Here is a 22,962-nt window from a genome sequence, read left to right as displayed (position 1 = left end):
TTGACAGAAGCCGCACCATCTGAGCCTGGTTCTGTCGAAGGTTTCTTCTTTTTAAGACAAAGGAGTTTTTCCTTCCCACCGTCGCCCAGTGCTTGCTCAGATGGGATCATTTGATTGTTGGGGTTTTCTTAAACATAAATTGGCCTATTGAAAAAATGTAGTGTTTCTTACTACATTTTATTTTCAATAGACCAATTTATGTTCAAAAAAAAAATTACAGCAGAAAAGAAAGCATGGGAGACATCTGATGCATTTCATTGCTTTTTAAAAAATAATTTATAATTTATCTGGAACAAATAAAAGAAAGTAAAACTAATCTTTTGTGGATTCTTTTCTTCAATAAGTAGTAGAATAGGCAGTTCTTTATACATAAAGCGTAGTGTTTTGTTAAAAAATAAAGTGGCACAGCGGCACTGTGGTAAAGGCCTGTGTTTTTACCATCAGCGTGACAGCACCGTGCCGCCTTTGCAGTTTTAAGGCCCAGGGAAACAAGCCTGCCAGCGCTCTGTAGCGGCTGTGACCGCTGCCGATAAGGAAAGGCTGCTCTTCATAGAGGACTCAAGCTCGGGGAAACGTTTTCTGGTCGACTCTGGCTCCCAGAAGAGCCTCTGGAACTCTTGTGTCGTCTTTACAATGGTATATTATTTAATCTCAAAAAAAACAAAATTAAAAAAAATTGGAGATTTCCCGTATCACATAACATGTGCAGGTACACTGGTACAGCACATGTGAGCGAAATTCTTATGTGTGTGCAAAATACAATAACATAAGAACAAGCAAAATATACGAATGGGTAAATCTGAGAATTATAAGAATAAATATATGTAAAAATATAAGAGTGTATGTTAGGGCTGTTCGATATAACGATATATATCAAATGACGATATAAAAATGTCTATCGTTTCCTATTACGCTATCGTTTGTTTCGCGATGTCGTAAAATAAACTGTTTACAGCAGTATTTTTCATCGTTTTGACGGTCACCTTAGTGGCTATATTAATTTCTTAAAGTTCTCTCTTTCTCTTATATTTAATATAACCACACTATGGGCGGGCAAGTGCCTGTTTTTACGTGTTTTCGTTAGCAACAATGACGGTAAAACCATCGCGTGGTTCCGCTGTACGCTTGTTTGTTTTCCACGTAAACCTTTCACAATAAAGCTCAAGATCCTGTTGAGACTTTTCAAAACAAACTGAATCACATGAGAGAGTATGCAGAGTTTACAGATGAGAAGCAAACAAAGAGCCGTCAGACTCAAACTATATGTATACACCTGCCCGCCTTCGTAAACAACTAAATGCTATGTTGCCCTATCATTTTTTGATTGGTCCACATGGTATATTTTTTCACCAATAGGAAAGGCTGGGGGAGTTGGGAGGGGGACTGAGTGCTTTCTAGTGTTTTTCCTTATAAAAACCGTTTCTTCCCGCAGTAAATATAAACAACGATAGTATTCAGGAAGAAAACCTGCATATATTATACTGAACATAAAGTTGTTTGCAAAACTTGTGCATAATTTTTACAAATGTACAACTTCTATTCGCATTTCAAGTTATGAAAACAATTCCTTAAACATGTTTGTGGCTTTTACAGTAAAAATGACAAGTATTTTCTACTCGGATTTTAAATTTTTTTTTGTCTGAATTTAGATCTATTGTGCAAATATAGTATAAATGAAAAATTAACTCAAATTTCAGATATTTGAGGTTGTGCCAAAAAAAAAAAAAAGAAGAAGATTTTTTTAAAGGTGAAATATAGAGGTAAAATCAAAAGTAGTCAAAAACGGCCAATTATACTCTGGACCCCAGAGGGTTACTAAATACATTTACATGTCTTGGTGACTGCAGCTGGAACCTTGGCAAAAAGTGTATGTGTGTGTGTGGAATGCTAGCTACCAGCATTCATAATATAATAGTTACAATAGCAACAGTAACCAGGGGGGTGGGGCTTAAATGACAGAACAAAGACAGGCTACCATGATGTCACATGCCAGGCCACCATGATGTCACATGCCAGGCCACCATGATGTCACATGCCAGGCCATAAAAATCTATAAATAGGGGTGCCTCGACACACAGTTGTAGAATTCCCTTGCAGGTGATTTTAAGCTAGCGATTGAATTGTGTTTTCAGATGAAAGCGCTTATAACCTTCTCCCAAAGTAGAGTACTCTTCCTCCACCCAAACCTAAAATGTATATTTCTAAATACAGGGAAGCAATTGTATTAGAAAATAAATATAAAAATGAACACAGGACCATGGTGCCAAGAACAGTTAAGGCCCCATCTCATCGCGAAATGTGCCCACAGAGGCCAGAAGGCGAAAAACCTGAACACACATTCAGGAAAAAACCAGAACACACAGGCATGAAGAAAGTCATGGCTCAACCTGCTTGTGTGGATACACGCAAAGGGGACAAGCAGCTCCTTGAGAAATCTGGACTTGTCCCCTTTTATTTACAGAAAAACGATTACGGAATCGTTCCAGGCTACCTGCGTAGAAGAAAGGCAGAGAAAGAAAAGGCTAAGCAGGACAATGATGCCTGGTTAACAAAACAACAGGAAACAGTTAAACCACTGGCCGAACAGGAGAAACAAAACATTCTCCAGGGCCTAAAGAGGAGGTTTAATGAGCTAAACTTTGAATATCAATCCCTCCCTTTTACTATCTCCCCTTCACAGCACAAAAAATACAATTACAAAATGTTTCTCGAAGAGGCAATGAGTCAAGTTGAAAAAGACATTGCCCTTTTTGAGGAACATAAATACATTTACGTAGGCAGGGAAGATGCATCTGACGAACAACAGTTACAGCGGACTCCACTGCCACCCATTAGACCGAAAAACACAAAGTTGACACCCGCTCCTCAAGTCACACAACCAACGAAAAAGGAAACTTTCTCGACCGACAACCTACCACCTTTTCGTAGGATGTGTGTTCCACCTATATCCAGAAGTGGAAAGCAACCGATTCCCACCCAATCAGTTATAATTCCACGACCTAGTCCTGTCCCTCTGCCACCTATTTGTAAAAAAGCTGAATCTACACCCCGACCACCTGTAAGACCTCCAATGAAACGAGGTGTAACACCCATCCTTCCACCCATTTCCACCAAAAAGCTGTAGTGCTGTACCGTTAGAGTAGTTTTTTAACTACCTAACCCCCAACCGGTCATGACAGAAGCCGCACCATCTGAGCCTGGTTCTGTCGAAGGTTTCTTCTTTTTAAGAAAAAGGAGTTTTTCCTTCCCACCGTCGCCCAGTGCTTGCTCAGATGGGATCATTTGATTGTTGGGGTTTTCTTAAACATAAATTGGCCTATTGAAAAAATGTAGTGTTTCTTACTACATTTTATTTTCAATAGACCAATTTATGTTCAAAAAAAAAAAATTACAGCAGAAAAGAAAGCATGGGAGACATCTGATGCATTTCATTGCTTTTTAAAAAATAATTTAGAATTAATCTGGAACAAATAAAAGAAAGTAAAAATAATCTTTTGTGGATTCTTTTCTTCAATAAGTAGTAGAATAGGCAGTTCTTTATACATAAAGCGTAGAGTTTTGTTAAAAAATAAAGTGGCACAGCGGCACTGTGGTAAAGGCCTGTGTTTTTACCATCAGCGTGACAGCACCGTGCCGCCTTTGCAGTTTTAAGGCCCAGGGAAACAAGCCTGCCAGCGCTCTGTAGCGGCTGTGACCGCTGCCGATAAGGAAAGGCTGCTCTTCATAGAGGACTCAAGCTCGGGGAAACGTTTTCTGGTCGACTCTGGCTCCCAGAAGAGCCTCTGGAACTCTTGTGTCGTCTTTACAATGGTATATTATTTAATCTAAAAAAATTTTTAAAAATTTAAAAAATTGGAGATTTCCCGTATCACATAACATGTGCAGGTACACTGGTACAGCACATGTGAGCGAAATTCTTATGTGTGTGCAACAGAGGTGTGCAAAATACAATAAGAGGAGGAAGAGGAGAAGTCTATCTTATGGCCAACCTCTGATTGTATCTTGGTCACATTACCCAGCAAAACCCAGTATGCAGGTTCACCTGTAACAGTCCTTGTGCCACAGATCAACACTGTTGCTTCTACATTAAACAGAAGAGCAGTGACGTGGGTGCAGGTCTCCGTGACTCCGGCCTTACAGCTGGAGTGGGCGGCTTCAACCTTCCCTGTGATGCTCACAGTGACCCATGGCTGCAATGCTGGTTCATTCAGTCTTTGAGAGTGCAGGACCTGAAACACACACACAAAGTTCTTGTCTTTAAATGAACTATGAGCCAAGGCTGACATAAATGTTTTATCTACTTAATCATTAATGTAACAGTGTTTAGAAAGTTAGCACATACATGTAATTTTTCATTTCTTTATGTGTCCATCTATAGAACGCTGCATGTTATATTCTAAATCTGCCTGTTCTGTCAGAAACCTGCCTGCAGAAAATGAACCTAAAGGATGTAATCACTTTCAAGATGGAGAAAGCATAAAGTGACAATTATGAATCACTTAATATGATAAGGAGATTCTGCAGGTCATTAATCAATGTATAAAATTAAAATAAAATGCATTTTTAGTGACACAAGATACAAATATGGAAGCAAGATGTATAATCGCTCAGTTTGGGGAAATTGTGGGTAGCCTGCAAGAGCCTCAACTTCTCCATACCCACAATGTGCAACAAATGGGCACAGCTGATCTTCAACAGTGGAACATCGGCCAGTTACTTCCAACTTTAACGCAGCTTGTAGTCTTGGAGAGCAGCACACCAAAACTGCATGCACAACTTCTGCTAACAGTGGAAACGGATTAAGAAATCCATGCAAACAGATTCATAAACCGAAAGAATATTATTTTACAGGATTAATGATCATATCAGCCGCTGGCTGATCACAAACCCTGAGGGTGTATCCACAGTATTTCTGATTTCGCGCCATTACCCCGATTCATAGCGGAAGCCGGTTTTTTACTTCCGCTTGCGCTGTTGTTGACAGTTGCGGGGTTACACCTTCACTGTTGATAAAGATTTCTCTCACTGCAGTTTGTTTTACCTGGAGTAAATGGCAACACATCGAAGGTGGATACACAGTAAAGATGTTTTAAAAAGCAGCGAGGACAGTTCAGTTGCAGTGCCTCACCCGTCACTTCTCACGGAGTGGGTAGATGACATGAAACTATGGCCCGATGTTAGCTACATCGACATTATTAATTACCTTGTATTTTCCGAAGGCGTTGATGGCGAGGAATTACGTAATTACAAGAGCACCGAGGCGTATAATTACCTGCACAGCAACAAAATTGATAAAGTACTGCTCAACAAACAAGGCGACTTTATTTTTCTTAAAGCAGCTGTAGAGCCGAGCCAGAGTATTAATCAAGCGAAACACTTAGCATGGGCAATGCTAAGAGAAAGTGGAGTAGTGGAGACAGTCGGCTGTTCCTGTATCGCCGGATTAGGGAGATCATGTAGCCATGCGGCTGCTATTCTGTGGAAGGTATATCACTTATCTGGATATCACAATGTTTAAATCACTGAAACAGAAACACTGGACTGGTCAAAGGCTGTGATTAAGGAGTCACGCTACTGCCATCTAGCCAAGTATTACGTGGAGCACTGTTTACATGTGAAAGCCACTCGTTAACTTTGTGTGGGCTGTATGCTGTACAATCACATGAAGATAAAATATAAAAAAAATAAAAGACTGAACATTAAGGTCAAATTTACAAGACAAGAAAAACTATAGTTATAAGAAGTGACACAGAGTAGTATAATACATGTTTGTTTATATATATGTATATTTGTACACACACACTACTTTGAAAAAAATTAGACTGTGGATGTATATTTCTGCATCAAAAAGTAACTGACTATTAATATGAAATGGATAATATGGGTGACTTTGCCAGTGTTTATATCTGTTTTGGATATGATTCAGGTGTATTGACCCAGGGTCATATCTATAACATGCAGGACACCAACCGTGTACTGCTTTTGTTAGTGTAAACTTCCTCGTTATGTTAAATTTTGAGTATTGACAGTGAGAAAAAACTATTAATGTTTGTTACAGGTGCAGAATGCTGCGATCAGTGGAAAGACAGGGCTTGCGTGTACAGACGAGCAGCGCAGGTGGAATGCAGGGACAGCAAAGAACCTTGAACCTAAACGTCTAAGCCAGATAAACTTCAGACATCACAGGGCAGAGCAGCAGTACGATGTGAACTCCCGGACTGCAGTGACACAATCTCTCCCTAACACACCATATCACCTTACACATCAAGACTTTATTGACAGTGTTAGCAAAGCACCAGTGAAGCCACTTTTCCTCCTCAAGAACACATTAATTGGAAAGTGTTACAATGCCTCGCCATCTGCAGGTCCTCACCGCAACAGTAAAGTTGATGAGCAATTTTTTCAGCCACACCAAGCACACAGTTACAAACTAAGCTGTAATCCATGCAGGGCATTCTACCAGGCATACATTCAAGTTTCTGAAGAGCAAGCAGAACAATTACAAGAAGAAACAAAAGAGCAAAGTGCATCTGATTTGTGGCACAACTGCAGGAAAATCAGACTTACAGCAAGCTCTGCTAAAAAAGTTCCAGTACGTGCCACCACAAAAAATGACAAATTTTTATCTGAGCACATGTACCCTTCCTTTCGTGGGAATTATGAAACAAACTATGGTAAAGAAAATGAAGTTAAAGCTTGTCATCAGCTGAAAGAACAGGGTATGAACATCCTTCACATGGGTAGTGTTATCAGCATCCAGGAGCCATGGCTCTCTGCGAGTCCTGACGGGGTCATTGACTCAGATGTGCTTCTAGAAATAAAATGTCCTGTGCAGACTTATCCTTCACTCACGGAGCAGCTTACCCAGAAATGCAGCGATATCAAACTGGTAGATGGAGAACTGCAGCTGCAGAAAACTGGCAGCAGAGGCTATTACATGCAAGTGCAACTTACAATGTTTTGCACAGGGCTCAAGACTGCCACACTTGTGATCTGGACACCTACTGAGCATGTTTCATTTACAGTGCAATATGATGAAGCATTTGTAAAGGAACAAGTAAAACGCTTGAGAGGGTTTTACTTCTCATATTTCTTACCTCGACTTGTAGAGGAGTATGCAGCAGGACGGTTTCAGTTAAATGAGAGATACTTGAAGATAATGGGCAAGCTTTAATACATGTTACAACTATAAATGGGACAGTCAGACACCAACATGTCTGCAGAGTTTGGTCTCTGTCTTGTGAATGAAAGGAGACATTCAATATGAAATCTGTTAAATATTTCAATACAACTAAAATGTACGTAGTTGTAACATATGGTGGGAAATGAATGACAAACTGACAACATTAAATGTTGTGAATAGTTCTGTATTTCTGTAATCTTCCAACACAAAAAAATGTCAAGAATGCACAACTAATTATTGTAGATTTGAGAAAAACATTTTTTTTTCATTTAAGAAATTTATCACATTGTGGTTGAATAAAAAAGTAATAATTGTTCAATTGATTGATTGCAATTGTTTTATATATACACATACATACATACACACACACTGTATCACATAACCTTTCATCTAGAACACAAGATAAAAAAGTGAGACCTGGAATTATTTACTCTCTACATATATGTACATCAAATTTTAAAATAATTACATTACACTACGCAACTTTATGTCCTGAGTAACCATCTTAATATCCCCGAGTCCACAATTGTTCATAACATACACAATTATTGTGTATCACGAATGAGATCCTCTCTTAAGTTCACTAGAGCAGCACATATTCTCAGTATCTTGTCTACTTTAGGAGCCATGCTTATAGGAACAATTTGTGAAAGTATTTTGTAGACTTTCAAGCGTCTGATTGCTCTTTCAACATGGATTCTTACATTTGCAATCCGACGTGTGTATGTTACCTGTTCCTCAGTTAGCTGTCTACGTTTTTTTGTGAAAGCGGGTATTACTAATCTAACTTTTCTCTCAAAGAGTAAGTCTTTAATTGTAAAACCTCTATCTGCCATGACTTCATCACCAGGTTTTAGGTATGTTAATATTCCAGAGTCCATTGTGATAAATTTGTCACTACATCGGCCGCCATATGCCGCAGACACAAACATGATTAGTCCACATGGTGCAACAGCAACCAAATATTTGACTGTGTTGTGTGAATAATAATGGCTGTATGATTCCCCTCTTGAGCCCAGATTTCTGGGTTTCTGTAAAAGGGTCTCACTGCAGTCTATAATGCATGTACTATTTGGAAAGTTCTTCTTGAAGGCTTCAGGCATAGTTGCTTGAATAGTTTCTTTTGGCAGCCATGGAATTAATGGTCGGAGAACTTCCTCCAGCTTGTCTAACCAGTGTGAGATGATCTTGCTGGCCATGCTTTGTGATATATGAAACTGGCGGCTTAGGTCACCTATTACACGGTTACTCTTTAATTTCATAAGTGTCATGAGGACTTGATCTCGGACAGGCATGGTAAATTCATTGTTGTCATATCCTTCCAGTGTCGACACAAGTGTGTTAAATGTTTCTAAGGCTATCCCAGTGTACAGCAAAGCGTCTGCATCATTTTGAAGAATGAAATATGCAACTTCATCACACTGAGTCATCTTATCCTGCACATCTTTTCTGCGAGACCTGTTGCAGTATTGATGGTCTTGTTGCGAAGGATCCTCCCACTGTGTGTGGACTGAGTGCAGATGTGGCTCAGGGGGTTGTGTGGAGATGCTGGCCTGGTCTAATTCCACTGAACGTAACACTGTGGAGTCTGAATAAGACAAAAATATGATCAGATGTACAGTCTGTCATGGCAGCCTACGTACGCTCTTACAGAAACCTGTGGATACGAGAAGCAGAAGAAGCAGAGGGAATATCCCGTTTAAGTTTAGATAGTATTTGTAAAGATATTGACCATATCCTTTTCTGAAAGTGTGGATATAATGGATGGGGTAAGGTACTGACATGCTACAACTTTATAGTTGTTAAATTCTGGCTACAAGTATACATACCCATCTTGTACATGTTTTTTTTTAGTTTTTTTTAATTATTATTATTATTGTTATTATTATTATTATTATTATCCTACCCAATTATGTGTTTCTTTTAATCAGAGTATGCTGTTTTAATGACTTTACAATATCATTTACATTGTGTTCCTTACATTTTCCCTAATTGTATGTTATATTAATCCTATATTTCCATCCATCCATCTTCATCCGCTTTATCCGAGGCCGGGTCGCGGGGGCAGCAGCCTAAGCAAAGAGGCCCAGACCTCCCTCTCCCCAGCCACCTCCTCCAGCTTATCCGGGGGAATACCAAGGCGTTCCCAGGCCAGCCGAGAGATATAATCTCTCCAGCGTGTCCTGGGTCTGCCCCGGGGCCTCCTCCCGGTGGGACATGCCTGGAACACCTCACCCAGGAGGCGCCCAGGGGGCATCCTTGTCAGATGCCCGAACCACCTCAGCTGGCTCCTTTCGATGTGGAGCAGCAGCTGCTCTACTCTGAGCCCCTCCCGGATGGCCGAACTTCTCACCCTATCTGTAAGGGAGAGGCCAGCCACCCTTTGGAGGAAGCTAATTTCTGCCGCTTGTATCCGCGATCTCGTTCTTTCGGTCACTACCCACAGCTCGTGGCCATAGGTGAGGGTAGGGACGTAGATCGACCGGTAAATTGAGAGCTTCGCTTTTACACTCAGCTCCCTCTTCACCACGACGGACCGGTGCAGCGTCCGCATTACTGCAGCTGCAGCCCCAATCCGTCTGTCGATCTCCGGCTCCCTTCTCCCATCACTCGCGAACAAGACCCCGAGATACTTGAACTCCTCCACTTGGGGCAGGAACTCATCCCCGACTCATCCTATATTTCCGTTTTTATATTTCTAATGTTTGCCTTGTTTTCTTCACTGTCTAGTCTGCCTCTGTCTTGCCTGTATGGATGCATTTACACCGAAATGTCCCCAACAAAGGATGTTTTAATTCACCACTATTCCAGTGAAACACGAGTCTCCCATCTTCCTGCTACCAGTCTGGAGTTTTTGTTCACCAAAGCACACACCAACTTCATACTGACGGACAGATCACTGCCCTTTTGCCGCCTTGTCTGACCGTGTTTTGTGGCTGTGGTTCACTTCACTCTTCCCCATTCTTGTCATTAAATCAGGCTGTTCTGCAACCATGGCAGCCATTCACTCTATGGCTTTATTCATGGTGTATTTTACCCCTTCACCAAAGGCCGTTCTCGTTTCCAACATTATATTTGCAGTGTTCGTCTATCTATCAATATCTGCGGAGTATTTTTTTTAACGAGTATCCTATTTTCTAAAGCACAGCATGTAAAGGGTAGCTCGGTTAGCAGGATGCTAGCATGTAGCGCTTAGTGAGACACGCCTCAGACGAGTTGAGCAAAGACCCCGTCTGTGTACTTTATACGTGAGCAACGGATTTAAATAAAATTAAGGTTTCAAAAGACAAACTTGAAGATAAAAAAATATATATACTCACCGGAGAGCCGCCAGGGTTTGCCGCTGCCATCTTGGCGCTCCTAAATTCAAAACTGCCTCTGCAGTCAGGCAGGGGAGGCGTGGAAATTGTCTTTGAGTTAGTCAAACGTTTTCCTTAGTTCGAGTAGATGATAAAAAAAAATAATAATAAATGGGATTTTAAGTCGGACTAGGCGTTCTGTAATGATCTCTATTTAGGAGAAAAACTTAATCACTCACCTTTAAACAGCTCTCTTTTAGGAGACACACTGCTGGCTAACGGTGTCATGTGATCAAACAGCGTAATTTAATTGGCTGAGAGCCACTCGACTCGATCTGGTGCTGATTGCTCTGGCTTGGGTCATTAAAGTTCATCACTTTTGCAGTTGAATTTTTGCAGGTGAATTTTTGCAGGTGAATTTTTTTCAGGTGAATTTTTGCAGGTGAATTTTTTGCAGGTGAATTTTTTTCAGGTGAATTTTTGCAGGTGAATTTTTTGCAGGTGAATTTTTTGCAGGTGAATTTTTGCAGGTGAATTTTTGCAGGTGAATATTTTTGCAGGGAAATTTGGAGGATAAAAATTCAGTGTCATAAATTCAATGTCTAAAAATACTTGAATTCTGATGATACTATATTTCTTCCATACCGCAGTATGTCATGGAAATTTGGACGACGAAATATCACATAGGGTTGCTCAGCGTTGCCGAAGAGGACCGGGAGAAAATGCAAGCTTGACAAACGGGACTGTAGTTTTTCCATCATCTATTAGTGTTTGTTTTCCACGCTACGCTATTTGGAAAGGTTATTGATATGCTGCGGCCTACATCCGCGCCGCTGGAGTTCACGCACATCGTCCCCACGTATGTACAAACAACCTCACGTCGCTAGTGTTAATAGTGTGGATAGTGTACGTGAGTGCAGTGTAAACGGAGAAAAAAGGGAAGAAGATAACTAGCACAACAGCTAACCTTGGACTGTGGCTAATGAGCTAATCAAGAAGCCATCGGTAGTCTCGGAGCTAAAGACTCTGGACTACCCCTGACAATGCCACCCAAGAAAAACTCAGCCTTGGAGGAGGCGGAAGATATCAAAAGATCACTGGACTTCCTATCACAGGATGTAAATGACATTAAAATTAAACAAGACAAAATACTTAACCTAGTGCAGGAAGTGACAGAGTTGCGTGTACGCCTTGCTGAGCGGGACAAAAAAATAACAGCGCTAGAGAAGAAAGTCGAGGATTTGGAGCAATACTCAAGGATAAACGATGTTATTGTGACTGGGATTAAGATCAAACCCCGCTCTTATGCTCATGCTGTGACCTCCGGTAACAATGAAGAAACCGGCTTACGGGAGGAGAATTCGATGGAGCAACAGGTGGTGTCTTTTTTTGCGTCTAAAAAGATACACTTGGATGTAAATACCATTGATGCCTGTCATCCTCTTCCCACGAAGAACAACATGCCAGCGGTGTTCCTGAGGTTTGTCAGCAGAAAAAACAAAGTTGCACTAATGAAGCAAGGGAAAAAGCTAAAAGGTACTAACGTCTATCTGAATGATCATTTGATTAAAAGAAATGCGGACATTGCTAAAAAAGCCAGAATCATGAGGAAGCAGGACAAGATACAGAATACTTGGGTCATGAACTGTAAGGTATACATCAAACTGAAAGGAACGCCTGAGGAAGCTAAAGTGGTGATTATCAGAGATATAGAGGAATTGAATAAATATGAATGAATACTACTGAGGGTCTGCACAATCTGTGTCAGTTAAGGGAGCGTAAACTCATACAATGACATCTAAATACTCCTTAAAACGGAAAAAAGATGAACTAGAAACACATGAACGGAGTTTAAATCTTGAGGATTTGGAACTGAAGCATTTCAAATATACTGATCATAATGCTTTAGATCAAGAAGATCATCTAGACCCTGACAACCATTTCCTATTAGCTAACCCAAATGACTGTAAATATTATTCTGAAAAAGAATATAATTCCTCAATTAAAACTGATAAGAAATTCTCAAACATTCACTTTAACAGTAGAAGTTTGTATGCAAATTTCAGTTCAATCGAGGAATATTTACAACAATTTCAAGACCCATTTAGTATTATAGCAGTATCAGAAACATGGATTAAAGAAGAAAAAGGTGTTGATTTTGAATTAAAGGATTATAATCTGAACTATGTTAATAGAACAAACAAAGCAGGAGGAGGTGTTGCTATATATGTCCATAGGAAATTTAAATTTCGAATAATGGAAAGTATGACATTGACAATAAATGACTTATTTGAATGCTTAACCATAGAAATTATCAATGAAAAAGTGAAAAACATTATTGTTAGTTGTCTTTATAGATCACCTGGTTCGAGTCTAGAAGTATTCACTGGATTGGATTGAAAAAATATTTTCAGTTGCAAGTAATAAAATATTATTCATCTGTGGAGATTTCAACATCGATTTGATAAATCCAAACAATCACAAGATCACCGAGAATTATATTAATAGGATGATTGGTATGAGTTTATATCCCACAATTTTAAGACCAAGTCGTATAACATCTCATAGTGCTACCCTTATTGATAACATCTTTACAAATAACTTAGAGTTAATAATTGCTAGCGGATTAATGGTATGTGATATAACTTATCACCTGCCAATATTTGTAGTGTATGACGTTAAGAGTGTATGTGAGAAAGTACCTCAGAAATATATCTACAAACGAGTAAGAACAGAAAATGCAATTAACCTCTTTTATCAGGACTTGATGACTCAGGATTGGAATGCAGTGTATGCCGGAGATGATGTGGATGGTGCTTTTGAAATATTTTTGGATATCTTCAACTCTCTGTATGATAAAAACTGCCCAGTCGGGCAAATCAGTATCAACAATAAATTTATTAAATGCCCGTGGCTAACAAAAGGATTACACAAGGCCTGTAAGAAGAAAAATTCTTTATATAGACAATTCACTAAGCTAAGAACTGAAGAAGCAGAGTATAGATATAAAAAATATAAAAATAAACTAACGGAAATATTAAGAACTAGTAAGAAATTATACTATACTAAATTAATACATAAAAATAAAAACAACACTAAAGAGATATGGGGAATACTTAACACTATTATTAAAGGTAACACAAAAAAGGGCTCATATCCAGATTATTTCACTAATAATAACAGTGACAATTACAATTTAAATGAGATGGTGGAGTGTTTTAACAGCTTTTTTGTAAATGTGGGACCGGAGCTGACTACAACAATTCCAAAATGTAATAGCAGTGAAATGTCATTGATAGAAACAAATTCAAAATTCAAATTCAAAGACTATGTTCTTGTCGGGAGTTACAGAATTAGATATTTTAGATGTAGTTAACAACTGTAAGAACAAGACATCTACTGATTGTTTTGGTATAGATATGACATTAGTCAAACGAATCATACATAGCATTGTTAGACCTCTAGCTTATATATGCAATTTATCATTTCAAACGGGAAATGCCCAAAGAAAATGAAAATAGCTAAAGTTATACCCATATATAAAAATGGAAACAAACACATCCTCACTAACTATCGACCAGTGTCCCTGCTCCCTCAGTTTTCTAAAATATTAGAAAAACTTTATAATAATAGATTAGGTAAATTTATTGACAAACATAAATTAATTAATTAATGTCAGTACGGATTTAGGATAGGAAGGTCAACTTCAATGGCTATCATTGATGCAATAGAAGAGATAACCAACAGTTTGGATAGAAAAAAACATGCAGCAGGGATATTTATTGACTTGAAGAAAGCATTTGATATGATTAACCATAGTAGATTACTTAAAAAATTAGACAGATATGGTATTAGGGGAGTGACTTTGAAATGGATCCAAAGTTACTTGACTGAGAGACAGCAGTATGTGAAGATGGGCGAGTTTGAATCGGGGTATTTGGGCATTAGCTGTGGAGTGCTACAAGTAGGGCTGGGCCATATTATACCGTTCACGGTAATACCGGTATAATGTTAGGCAACGATAGGAAAATGAAATATCGCGATAGAATGGGAGTAAAACGCGCATGCGCAGTGCCTTTGTTTTCATACGCACATGGCCGATTGTTGAGTGAAACAGATGAACCAGAATTGGTTTGTAAAAATGGTGCAACTTCAGTGATGTGGAACTGGTTTGGTGTTTGTCCGTCAGATACACAACAAAGCACTTTTTTTTTGCAGAACATGCAAGCGGCCGTCGTTATTGTCGTATTTGTCGGACTAAGATGCTCTTAAATCTGGGAGTAATCTGGGTCCTAAACTCCGTCTTTTTCAGGTCAAACAACACTGCAGCATTACTGAGAGTTAAAAACTGTCTAAATTCTTTCATCTTTAATAAAACGATCAGCATTGCTGCTTTACCAGGTGTAACTATGAAGTTTAACTTCCAGGCATCCATGAAAACAAAATTTATTACATTTAACGGAGTTAGACGTTAGCAGGAAGCTAGCGGAAGTTAGCTCGCTAGTTTCGCTAGTTACCTAAGCATGATATTGCATGTTCTGACTGAGAGATTTCTGAAAAAAAAATCAAACGTACAGCTCTGCTATCACTTCCAACATAAATGAAGACAGGAAACTAAACAGCAGTGACGTTTGTAGGGTTACTGAAGTTGGGCTAGCTGGTATAAAATGATGTGCTACGTGATCGCTAGCGACACAACTATGTTAGCATAACATAAACAGTGAAGCTGGAGGACGATCACTAACACTTTTCCACTTATAAAAGTTAACGTGAAGGTTCCTCATGGTTAGAGACAAATGCAATCGCATGGCAGGATGCTGTAAACGGACCAAACTTCAGTCAGGAGAACAACTGAGATAATTCATCCACAATACAAGGTTAGTCATTAATATACTGCAACAACATGGGAATAGAGCAGCTGCCAGAGAATTCAACATTAATGAATCAATGGTACAGAAGAGGAGGAAGCAAGAAGAATGAGTTTAATAAAGTTTGATTTATCTGACTGCTTTGTTTCGCTTAATGTGCCTTATAATCCCGTGCACCTTATGGTCCGAAAAATACGTACTGCACACTGCAGTTTAATGTTGCAAAGCACCTCTTTTTAACTTCAGTGGACATGGTTATGCTCAGGATATGTCAGCCCATTTCTACTGGAAATGCCTTTTGGTTAAACTTTCAGCAAGGAATTTGCATTTGCACTGTTACATTTTTTATAAAGCTTTAATGTACATAAAAACCAGCTTCTTGTTTAAGTGAAAATAAATGGAAGGTTGTCTTTTTGCGCTAGTAATGTTGTAGAGTTGTATTTTGTCTCACATCAATTATATCGTCAGTTATATCGTTATCGCAAATTTTCAAGTATATATCGTGATAAATATTTTTGGCCATATCGCCCTGCTCTAGCCACAAGGATCAATTCTGGGACCAACTCTATTTAACCTTTATATAAATGACATATTTAATGTATTAAAGTTATTAAAACTAGTCATATTTGCTGACGACACCAATATTTTTTATTCTAACGACGATCATAGTGACCTAGTACTTAACATTAACAATGAATTAAGGAAACTAAAAATATGGATGGATGTTAACAAATTATCTATAAATTTGAGCAAAACCAAGGTAATGTTCTTTGGGAATTACAATGTAAATGTAGATATTGCAATAAAATTAGATGGTGTAGACATAGATGTAGTATCAGAAATAAAATTCTTGGGAGTAACGATTGATAGCAAATTATGCTGGAAATCACACATTAGACATATACAAAATAAAGTGTCTAAAAGTATCTCAATCATAAACAGAGCCAAGTTCTTCTTAAACTACCATGCATTGTTTTTGTTATACTGTGTACTAGTCCTACCATACTTGACTTATTGCGTAGAGGTGTGGGGCAATAATTATAAAAGTTCTCTGCACCATCTGGTCACACTACAAAAATGTGCTATAAGAGTAATGTATAAGGTAGGATATCATAGTCACACTAATATATTGTTTTGGCAGTCAAAACTATTAAAATTAACTGAGTTAGTTGAATACACGACTGCTCAACTTCTATATAAGGCAAATAAGGGTATACTGCCAGAAAATATCCAAAAGCTCTTTACACATAAAGAAGGAGGTTACAATTTGAGGGGATGTAGTAACTTTAAAAGGCAGAGAGTTAGAACTACCAGGAAAAGTTTGTGTGTGTCTGTGTGTGGAGTGAAACTTTGGAACAGATTGGATGTCGAGCTCAAACAATGTCCAAATATTCATCTGTTTAAATTGAGGTACAAAAAATGTATATTGTCAAGGTACAAAGAGGAATCGAGGGTGTGATTTTCCTTGTTTATATATAGAATGTTAACAACAAATTTTTTTCATAATTCGTACAGTTCAAAGTGTTCAACAGCAGCATAAAAAAATATTTATTTATTTTTTAACGTAGGTCAGTTTGTTTCATTTAAATTGACCGTTAATCAACTAGCTGGTGTCAAACAAATTTGGAGATTTTAAGGCTATTAGCCTTCAAAAGAAGCTACGGCACTCTTTCGTTAATCGCCTCTTTATTCATGATGTCTGAAGATGTTCATCTTCCAGAAAGTGCCTTCAATCTCCTTCCAGTGGAAGACAAAAAGAAGGAAAAAGCTCCCAGATATATATCAAAATTCAGGCCTGCAGTTATGTTGGAGAGAAAACTGGTGAAGGAGCCGATAAGGACGATGGGACCTGCCAGATTGGAGTTGCCATCTCCAGAGAATTTCCTCAAGAAGCATTCGAAAGAGCCCAAACTGCCTGAACAGACACAGAGCTCCAAAGATGTTCATAAAACCTGCTCTTTCACTGAGAGGAAACCTCCAGTCCCCAGAAGGAATGACAAACCACTGATGGGAATTCACACCAAGAGGGACTTTTTAAAGGAAACACCTGAACTGGTGCCAATGAAACCACAGCCTGCATGCGTAGACACCAGCAAGGGGCACAAACAGGTGCTGGAAAACTCAGGGCTTGTCCCAAAGTTCATCACACGAAAGGACTTTGGTAGAGTACCAGCGTACCTCCAGCAGCGCAGCGAAGCAGAGAGGAGGGCTCGAGAGGAGTATGAAAACTTTGTAAAAGCAGAGCGGGAGCAGAGGGCCATGAAACACATAACAGAGGAGGAGAGACAAGCCATCCTGAAGCGCCTGAAGGAGACCTGGGATAAGCTGCATCACGAGTACCAGGCCCTTCCCCTCATCATCGACACTATGTCACAGAGGGCCACCAAGGACTGCCTCGAAAGGCAAATGAAGCAGCTGGAGGACGACATCAACTTATTCGAGAGGTTCAAAATCATCTACATACCTAAAGATGATTAAACTCAGCAGAGATGAGATGCAGTGTAGTGAATGTTGTTATTTGCCCCATTCACGAGGAAAATAAACTGGTTGATTTACTGTAAAAAAACAAGAAAAAAACAACAACAAATAGCTATATAAACAATTATCTTATAGAGTTGAAATGGACACTGTTGATATTGTCTTACGCTGTTGTTATCGCTGCTATCTCAATTATTAGGAAACAGTAGACCAGAATTAATTCTTAAAAGTAAAATTAATGAAGTTACTACTATATAATGGAAGCAAACTTCATTGATATTTTTATAGCCAAAATATAAATAATAAATGGAGAGGATGTATTGATGGTGATGACTGTGATACTCAACAGTGGTAACAAAGACTGTATTATTGATGCTAAATATTTGCACTACTGTATGTTGTAATTATGACAATGTCAATTTTATAATTGTAATTGTATGTCATAAATATTTAAATGTACTGTGTAGCTATAAAATTTAAAACTCAGATAAGATTGTAGGGGTGGGAGTTAAAAAGCTTGTCTTCATTCCACTCCTTTTCGAGCTAAACTTGTTTTTTTTTGTGTGTGTATAATTAAGTGTGCCTATGCAAAAAGGCACACTTATTACTATTGCTCGGATTTATTAAGTGTGCCTATGCCAAAAGGCACACTTCTTATTCTTTCTCGGATTTATTATTCTTCTTCTTATTATTATTATTTTCCTTTTTCCGCCTGAAATTTTGGAGCGTAACTCATCCCACAGTTTTGACACAATGAATTGGATTGGACTTGTTTGAGGGTAGGAAATTTGTCTATCGCACAGATTTCTTCAGATTTCAAACTGTGGAAATGAACCACTTTTTTCTCTCGTCATAACTTTTTGTTGGATTTCCACAGAGACCTGAAGATTTCCATGACTGTTCACCAAAGCCTGCTGTCTCTTACGGTGAAAGAATGATATCGATACTCCAAATAGATTTACGGTGTGTTCACACCGAACGCGATGGACGCGAATAAAACGCCCCAAACGCCCCTAATTTGACGCGTGTACATTCGCGTCTCAACGCGTGTCCAAGAAAATGACTCGCGTGAACCGGAAATGTGGGAGGAATGTGGGAGGGAGTTGTGCCAGACCGGCAAGATGGCAGCTGTCGAGCTAGCGCTTGAAGAGAGAGTCTCCCTTCTCTATGTACTGTGGAGAGCAGAGCAGCAGCGTAAAAGACGTCCTCGCCGTACCTGGGTCCATCAGGTCCTCCAGAGGCATGAGCAGTTTGGTGAGTTTCACCACTTGCTCCAGGAGCTGCGCCTGGATGACGGCCGATTCCAGCGCTATCACCGTCGGCCAGTTTGAGGACCTGCTTTCCCTCGTCGGTCCCAGCATCGCCCGCCTAGACACCAACTACAGACGCTCAATCCCACCTGCAGAGCGCCTGTCCGTCTGCCTGAGGTTAGTAAAAGTGTTTAATACGGTAGTCCTTTATTGATATCTGTGCTAATATGCTAATCCATCCAGTTATACACTGCTAACATGGATGTGCTATGCTAACAGTGAATGCTGTCGATGTTTACTGAAAGCAAACTGTGGTACAGAGACGACTCTTTATAATATTTCTAGCGATACTCAGAAGGTCTCATCAAGCCCCGATTTAATTCGATTTATGCTGTTATCAGTGTTTGCGATGATAGCATGGCTGTGGTGTCCTATCAATGTATGCGCTCGGTGTTTGCTGATATCAAACTGTAGCATTAGCACCACTGAGTTAACCTTTGTAGTGATACTCACTCCTTTTTATTTAGACCTGGTTTAATTCTGGGATAGTTGAATATTTGTATATAATCCCTGCAGCTGTCAGACTCTATAGCAGGGGTCACCAGCCTTTATTAAAACAGAGTTAGATAAAACTGTGAACAGTTTGGTTCATCTTTAGTTACATGGTTCTATCTTGATAAGCTGTCTTATCACAGATTAATTTTTCAAAAATATTAATGATTTAAGCAAGGAAAGGGCTACATGTCAACACACAACTCTTTATTTCTATTAATGTCTTACTTCATTCCTACCTGATTGACATGTTTAGGAATTATGAGTGATTGGCTCACTGTAGTGGCAAAAGTTGCTACCAATCAAATTATGATATGTTAAAGTTAAAACAAAACACAACTGTTTTAGATATGATCTAATATACATTTTGTAATTATCCTTATAATTACAAAATGTTTTATGTAAGATTTAAGTTTTGTGATTTAAATCTGACATCACAAAAGTATTTTGGAATTTGAATAATGTATTTTGTAACTGCAGTACACATAATACTGATTTTGAACAATTTTGTCCAGGTTCCTTGTCACCGGGGACTCCTTCACGACCAAGCATTCAGTTACGGAGTCGGTGTGTCCACGGTGAGCCAGATCACCCCCCAGGCAGCGACGTCCATCTGGGACTGTCTAGTGGACGACTTCATGGCTGTGCCTTCAACTGGAGACTGGCGGTCCATCACAGAGGGATTCCAGGAGCGCTGGAACTTTCCTCTGTGCTGTGCAGCTCTGGATGGGAAGCACATCCAGACAAAGGCACCCCATATATCATATAGGAGACACACACATTGATATACACTAAATATTTATTTCATTTCTTTTTTGTGGTGCCCAAATTTATGCACCTGCTTGATTTTGTTTAAACAATTATTGCACACTTTTTGTAAATCCAGTAAACTTCTTTTCACTTCTCAAATATCACTGTGTCTCTCCTGTATGATATTTAACTGACATTTTTTATTGTAACAACTAAGGATTTATACAGGAAAATAATGTCTATTAACAAGGTTGCCCAAACCTTTGCATCCCACTGTATTAGTATATTTTGTCATTAGTATAATATGAAATAAATTCTACATGTGTCAAGTCGTGTGCCAACATTTGCTGTGTAGTAGAACTGAGACATTAGTCATTATAAAAATTTATTTGAAATAATATTAAAAGTCTCAAACAGAAAAACATTAAACATAAATATATAAAATATAAGAATTTACAGAGAGACAGGAATAAAAAGGACCAGCTGCTCTCCAGAGCAGGAACAAGGCTGAGGAGGAAATGCTCCATTGGAGACTGGTGTGGCCTCTTCAGGGACTCCAGGATGGCCAGCTCCACCGCCGATGGACCGTCCTGGGACCCGTCCCTCATCTGCCTCGGAGCCGTCCTCCTCTGTGGGCCTGTAAAACAGCACAAAACACAAAGAAATGAGAAAGCTGCTACTAGATTTTAATTTCAACATTGAGAAAAAAAAAAAAAACAATAACAGGATATAATCAGATTGGTTGTAGATATTTAGTAAAGGTGATCACAAGGGAATCCCACCGACTAAAAAGATATCAGTGCTTGCTGTACATATCTGTGGGTGCAGTAGCAAGAGCTCAGGGACTGGGGATGCTCTGCTGCAGAATCAGTTGGTTCTATCAATACAGTATTAAATGTTAACAGGTTGGATATAATAATCGTAGAGTAGACAGTGGTCCCTCATTTATTGCAGGGGTTCTCAGAATAACTAGCCCCTGGTCACAGTTCTCACAATTGATTCTCAAAGTGCAAACCTTTGTAGATTGCAAAACGTAAAAGTATTTGTCTTCATCTGCCCGCCACTTTCGTGCGCCTTTTTCCCTCACGGTGCAGGTGTCTATTTCCGAATGAAGGTCGTAGTTATGGGTGTTTTTGTGCTGTTTTTTCTATTGGACGCGATGGTTATCAAAACCAAACGTGATAAATTTGGCAAGCGCAGGAGACACGGCACGGAGCAGATTTGTCAATCAGGCTGCAGAATGCAATGCTGTACTGTGCAATAAAAAATCAGCGAAAAAGCAAAGCAGTGACGGATGAGCGGGACCACTGTGTGCTGTTTATTAATAAACAATAATATATATTCCTAAATGACAACATGCATAAAAGCAGAACGGTATTTGTACGTCAGTGGGAAAATAGCGGTGGCTTGCTAGCTTTTGTGCGGCTTCCCTGGGTCAGTGAAAACTTTCAAAAGAGAAATGAATGAACTTACCAGGTTGCCCGATCTCTTCACATATCTTCCTCCAAGCTCGGTCCTTTTTATTCCTGTCTCGGTACTGAAAGCAGCTGGTGTCGTACAGCTCCGAGTTGTTTGCTACCGCATTGATTAGCCTTCCCCTCCATTGAAGTATGAAAGGCTTTGGCTGGATCTGCCCCTTTGACCTAGGTAACAGCCACGTCACCAGGCTCCTGATTGGTTGTCGCGGCGCGATTTGACGCTGGAGTTCAGATTTTTCCAACTCGAGCGGGGGACGCAAAACGCGCGTATGCACAAAATGCAACACAAAAACTCACGCGCGTGGTTTTATTCGCGAGTCAAACGCGCCAGACGCGCTACACTGACGCGCGTTTCACGCGTTTTGGCATTTTCGCGACGCAAATCTGCTTCCGAATTTTCGCGGGACCCGCAAACGCGCGTCATCGCGCCTTTCCATTGACTTTACATGTAAACCTGACGCTCTATTCGCGTCCATCGCGTTCGGTGTGAACACACCGTTAGAGTTACAAAGCGTTGTTTGAGGGCAAGTCAAGGCAGTTTTTGCTTCGCTCTACTCAGTTATGGTGCATTAGAAGTCAAATATCTTTAATAATTCATATTTTAATGATAGATTGTCAACACTGGAAGATTCCCCCATCTCTTCTGAACAAAATGGTGTAAGAATGACCGCTCTAGCCCCTACGGTTAGGAAATTATGGTCATTTGTTTGAGGGGAGTCCTCACTATGAGAAATAGACTGCAAAGATCCTGTGTCTCTCTGTGCTGCAGGCACCTATTTTGGCGGGAAAAAGTACACAGCCTCTCTTGATTGGTGGATTCAAATTCAGCAGCTCCCAGGCTGACCTAGAAACTTACTTCTCTCTCCCTGTGTGTGTGTGTGTGTGTGTGTGTGTGTGTGCGTGCGTGTGTGTGACAGAGAGAGAGAGCCTTTTTATGGGATGATCTCATTGTAAGATTAAAATTCAATATACACTCAACAAAAATATAAACGCAATACCTTTGTTACTGCTCCCATTCCCCATGTGATGGACGTAGAGACCTAAAATTCATTCCAGATACACAATATAACCATCCCTCCCAAACAGTGGTCACAAATCAGTCCA

At 39.5% G+C, this 22,962-nt stretch overlaps 4 protein-coding genes across 7 annotated transcripts in view; 3 read left to right on the top strand and 1 right to left on the bottom strand.

Moving 5' to 3' along the window:
- Positions 1 to 10,796, bottom strand: part of LOC308399139 (uncharacterized protein) — a 29,896-nt gene extending 19,100 nt beyond the window's left edge. The window contains exons 1-3 of one of the 4 annotated variants that reach the window (XM_080886164.1): positions 10,722 to 10,796; positions 10,504 to 10,616; positions 4,043 to 4,229 (exon numbers count right to left, since the gene is read on the bottom strand). The gene's annotated coding sequence lies outside the window, so the exon portion shown is untranslated. Of the gene's footprint in view, positions 1 to 4,042; positions 4,230 to 4,658; positions 4,784 to 10,503; positions 10,617 to 10,721 lie in introns of those variants that run through there. The other 3 variants (XM_080886165.1, XM_080886166.1, XM_080886167.1) reach the window with 3 other exon arrangements.
- Positions 5,051 to 7,174, top strand: LOC308399141 (uncharacterized protein; the record flags this gene model as incomplete). Its single annotated transcript, XM_080886170.1, has 2 exons — positions 5,051 to 5,485; positions 6,059 to 7,174. The coding sequence occupies 2 exons, from the start codon at positions 5,051 to 5,053 to the stop codon at positions 7,172 to 7,174; spliced, it is 1,551 nt and encodes a 516-aa protein (XP_080742296.1).
- A 6,178-nt stretch (positions 10,797 to 16,974) lies between the features above and the next one.
- LOC308399142 (enkurin-like) lies at positions 16,975 to 17,859 on the top strand. The gene has a single exon (XM_080886171.1). The coding sequence runs from the start codon at positions 17,043 to 17,045 to the stop codon at positions 17,826 to 17,828; it is 786 nt and encodes a 261-aa protein (XP_080742297.1). The 5' UTR covers positions 16,975 to 17,042; the 3' UTR covers positions 17,829 to 17,859.
- Positions 17,860 to 18,929: 1,070 nt separating this feature from the next.
- LOC308399526 (uncharacterized protein) lies at positions 18,930 to 20,650 on the top strand. The gene is made up of 2 exons (XM_080886841.1): positions 18,930 to 19,255; positions 20,146 to 20,650. The coding sequence occupies exons 1-2, from the start codon at positions 18,996 to 18,998 to the stop codon at positions 20,210 to 20,212; spliced, it is 327 nt and encodes a 108-aa protein (XP_080742967.1). The 5' UTR covers positions 18,930 to 18,995; the 3' UTR covers positions 20,213 to 20,650.
- The last annotated feature ends 2,312 nt before the right edge of the window (positions 20,651 to 22,962 follow it).

Source organism: Rhamphochromis sp. 'chilingali' (assembly GCF_963969265.1).
Source record: "Rhamphochromis sp. 'chilingali' genome assembly, chromosome: 7".
Taxonomy (NCBI): Eukaryota; Metazoa; Chordata; class Actinopteri; order Cichliformes; family Cichlidae; genus Rhamphochromis; species Rhamphochromis sp. 'chilingali'.
Note: the sequence above shows the minus strand (reverse complement) of the source record. Positions and strands in the feature narration are given on the sequence as shown.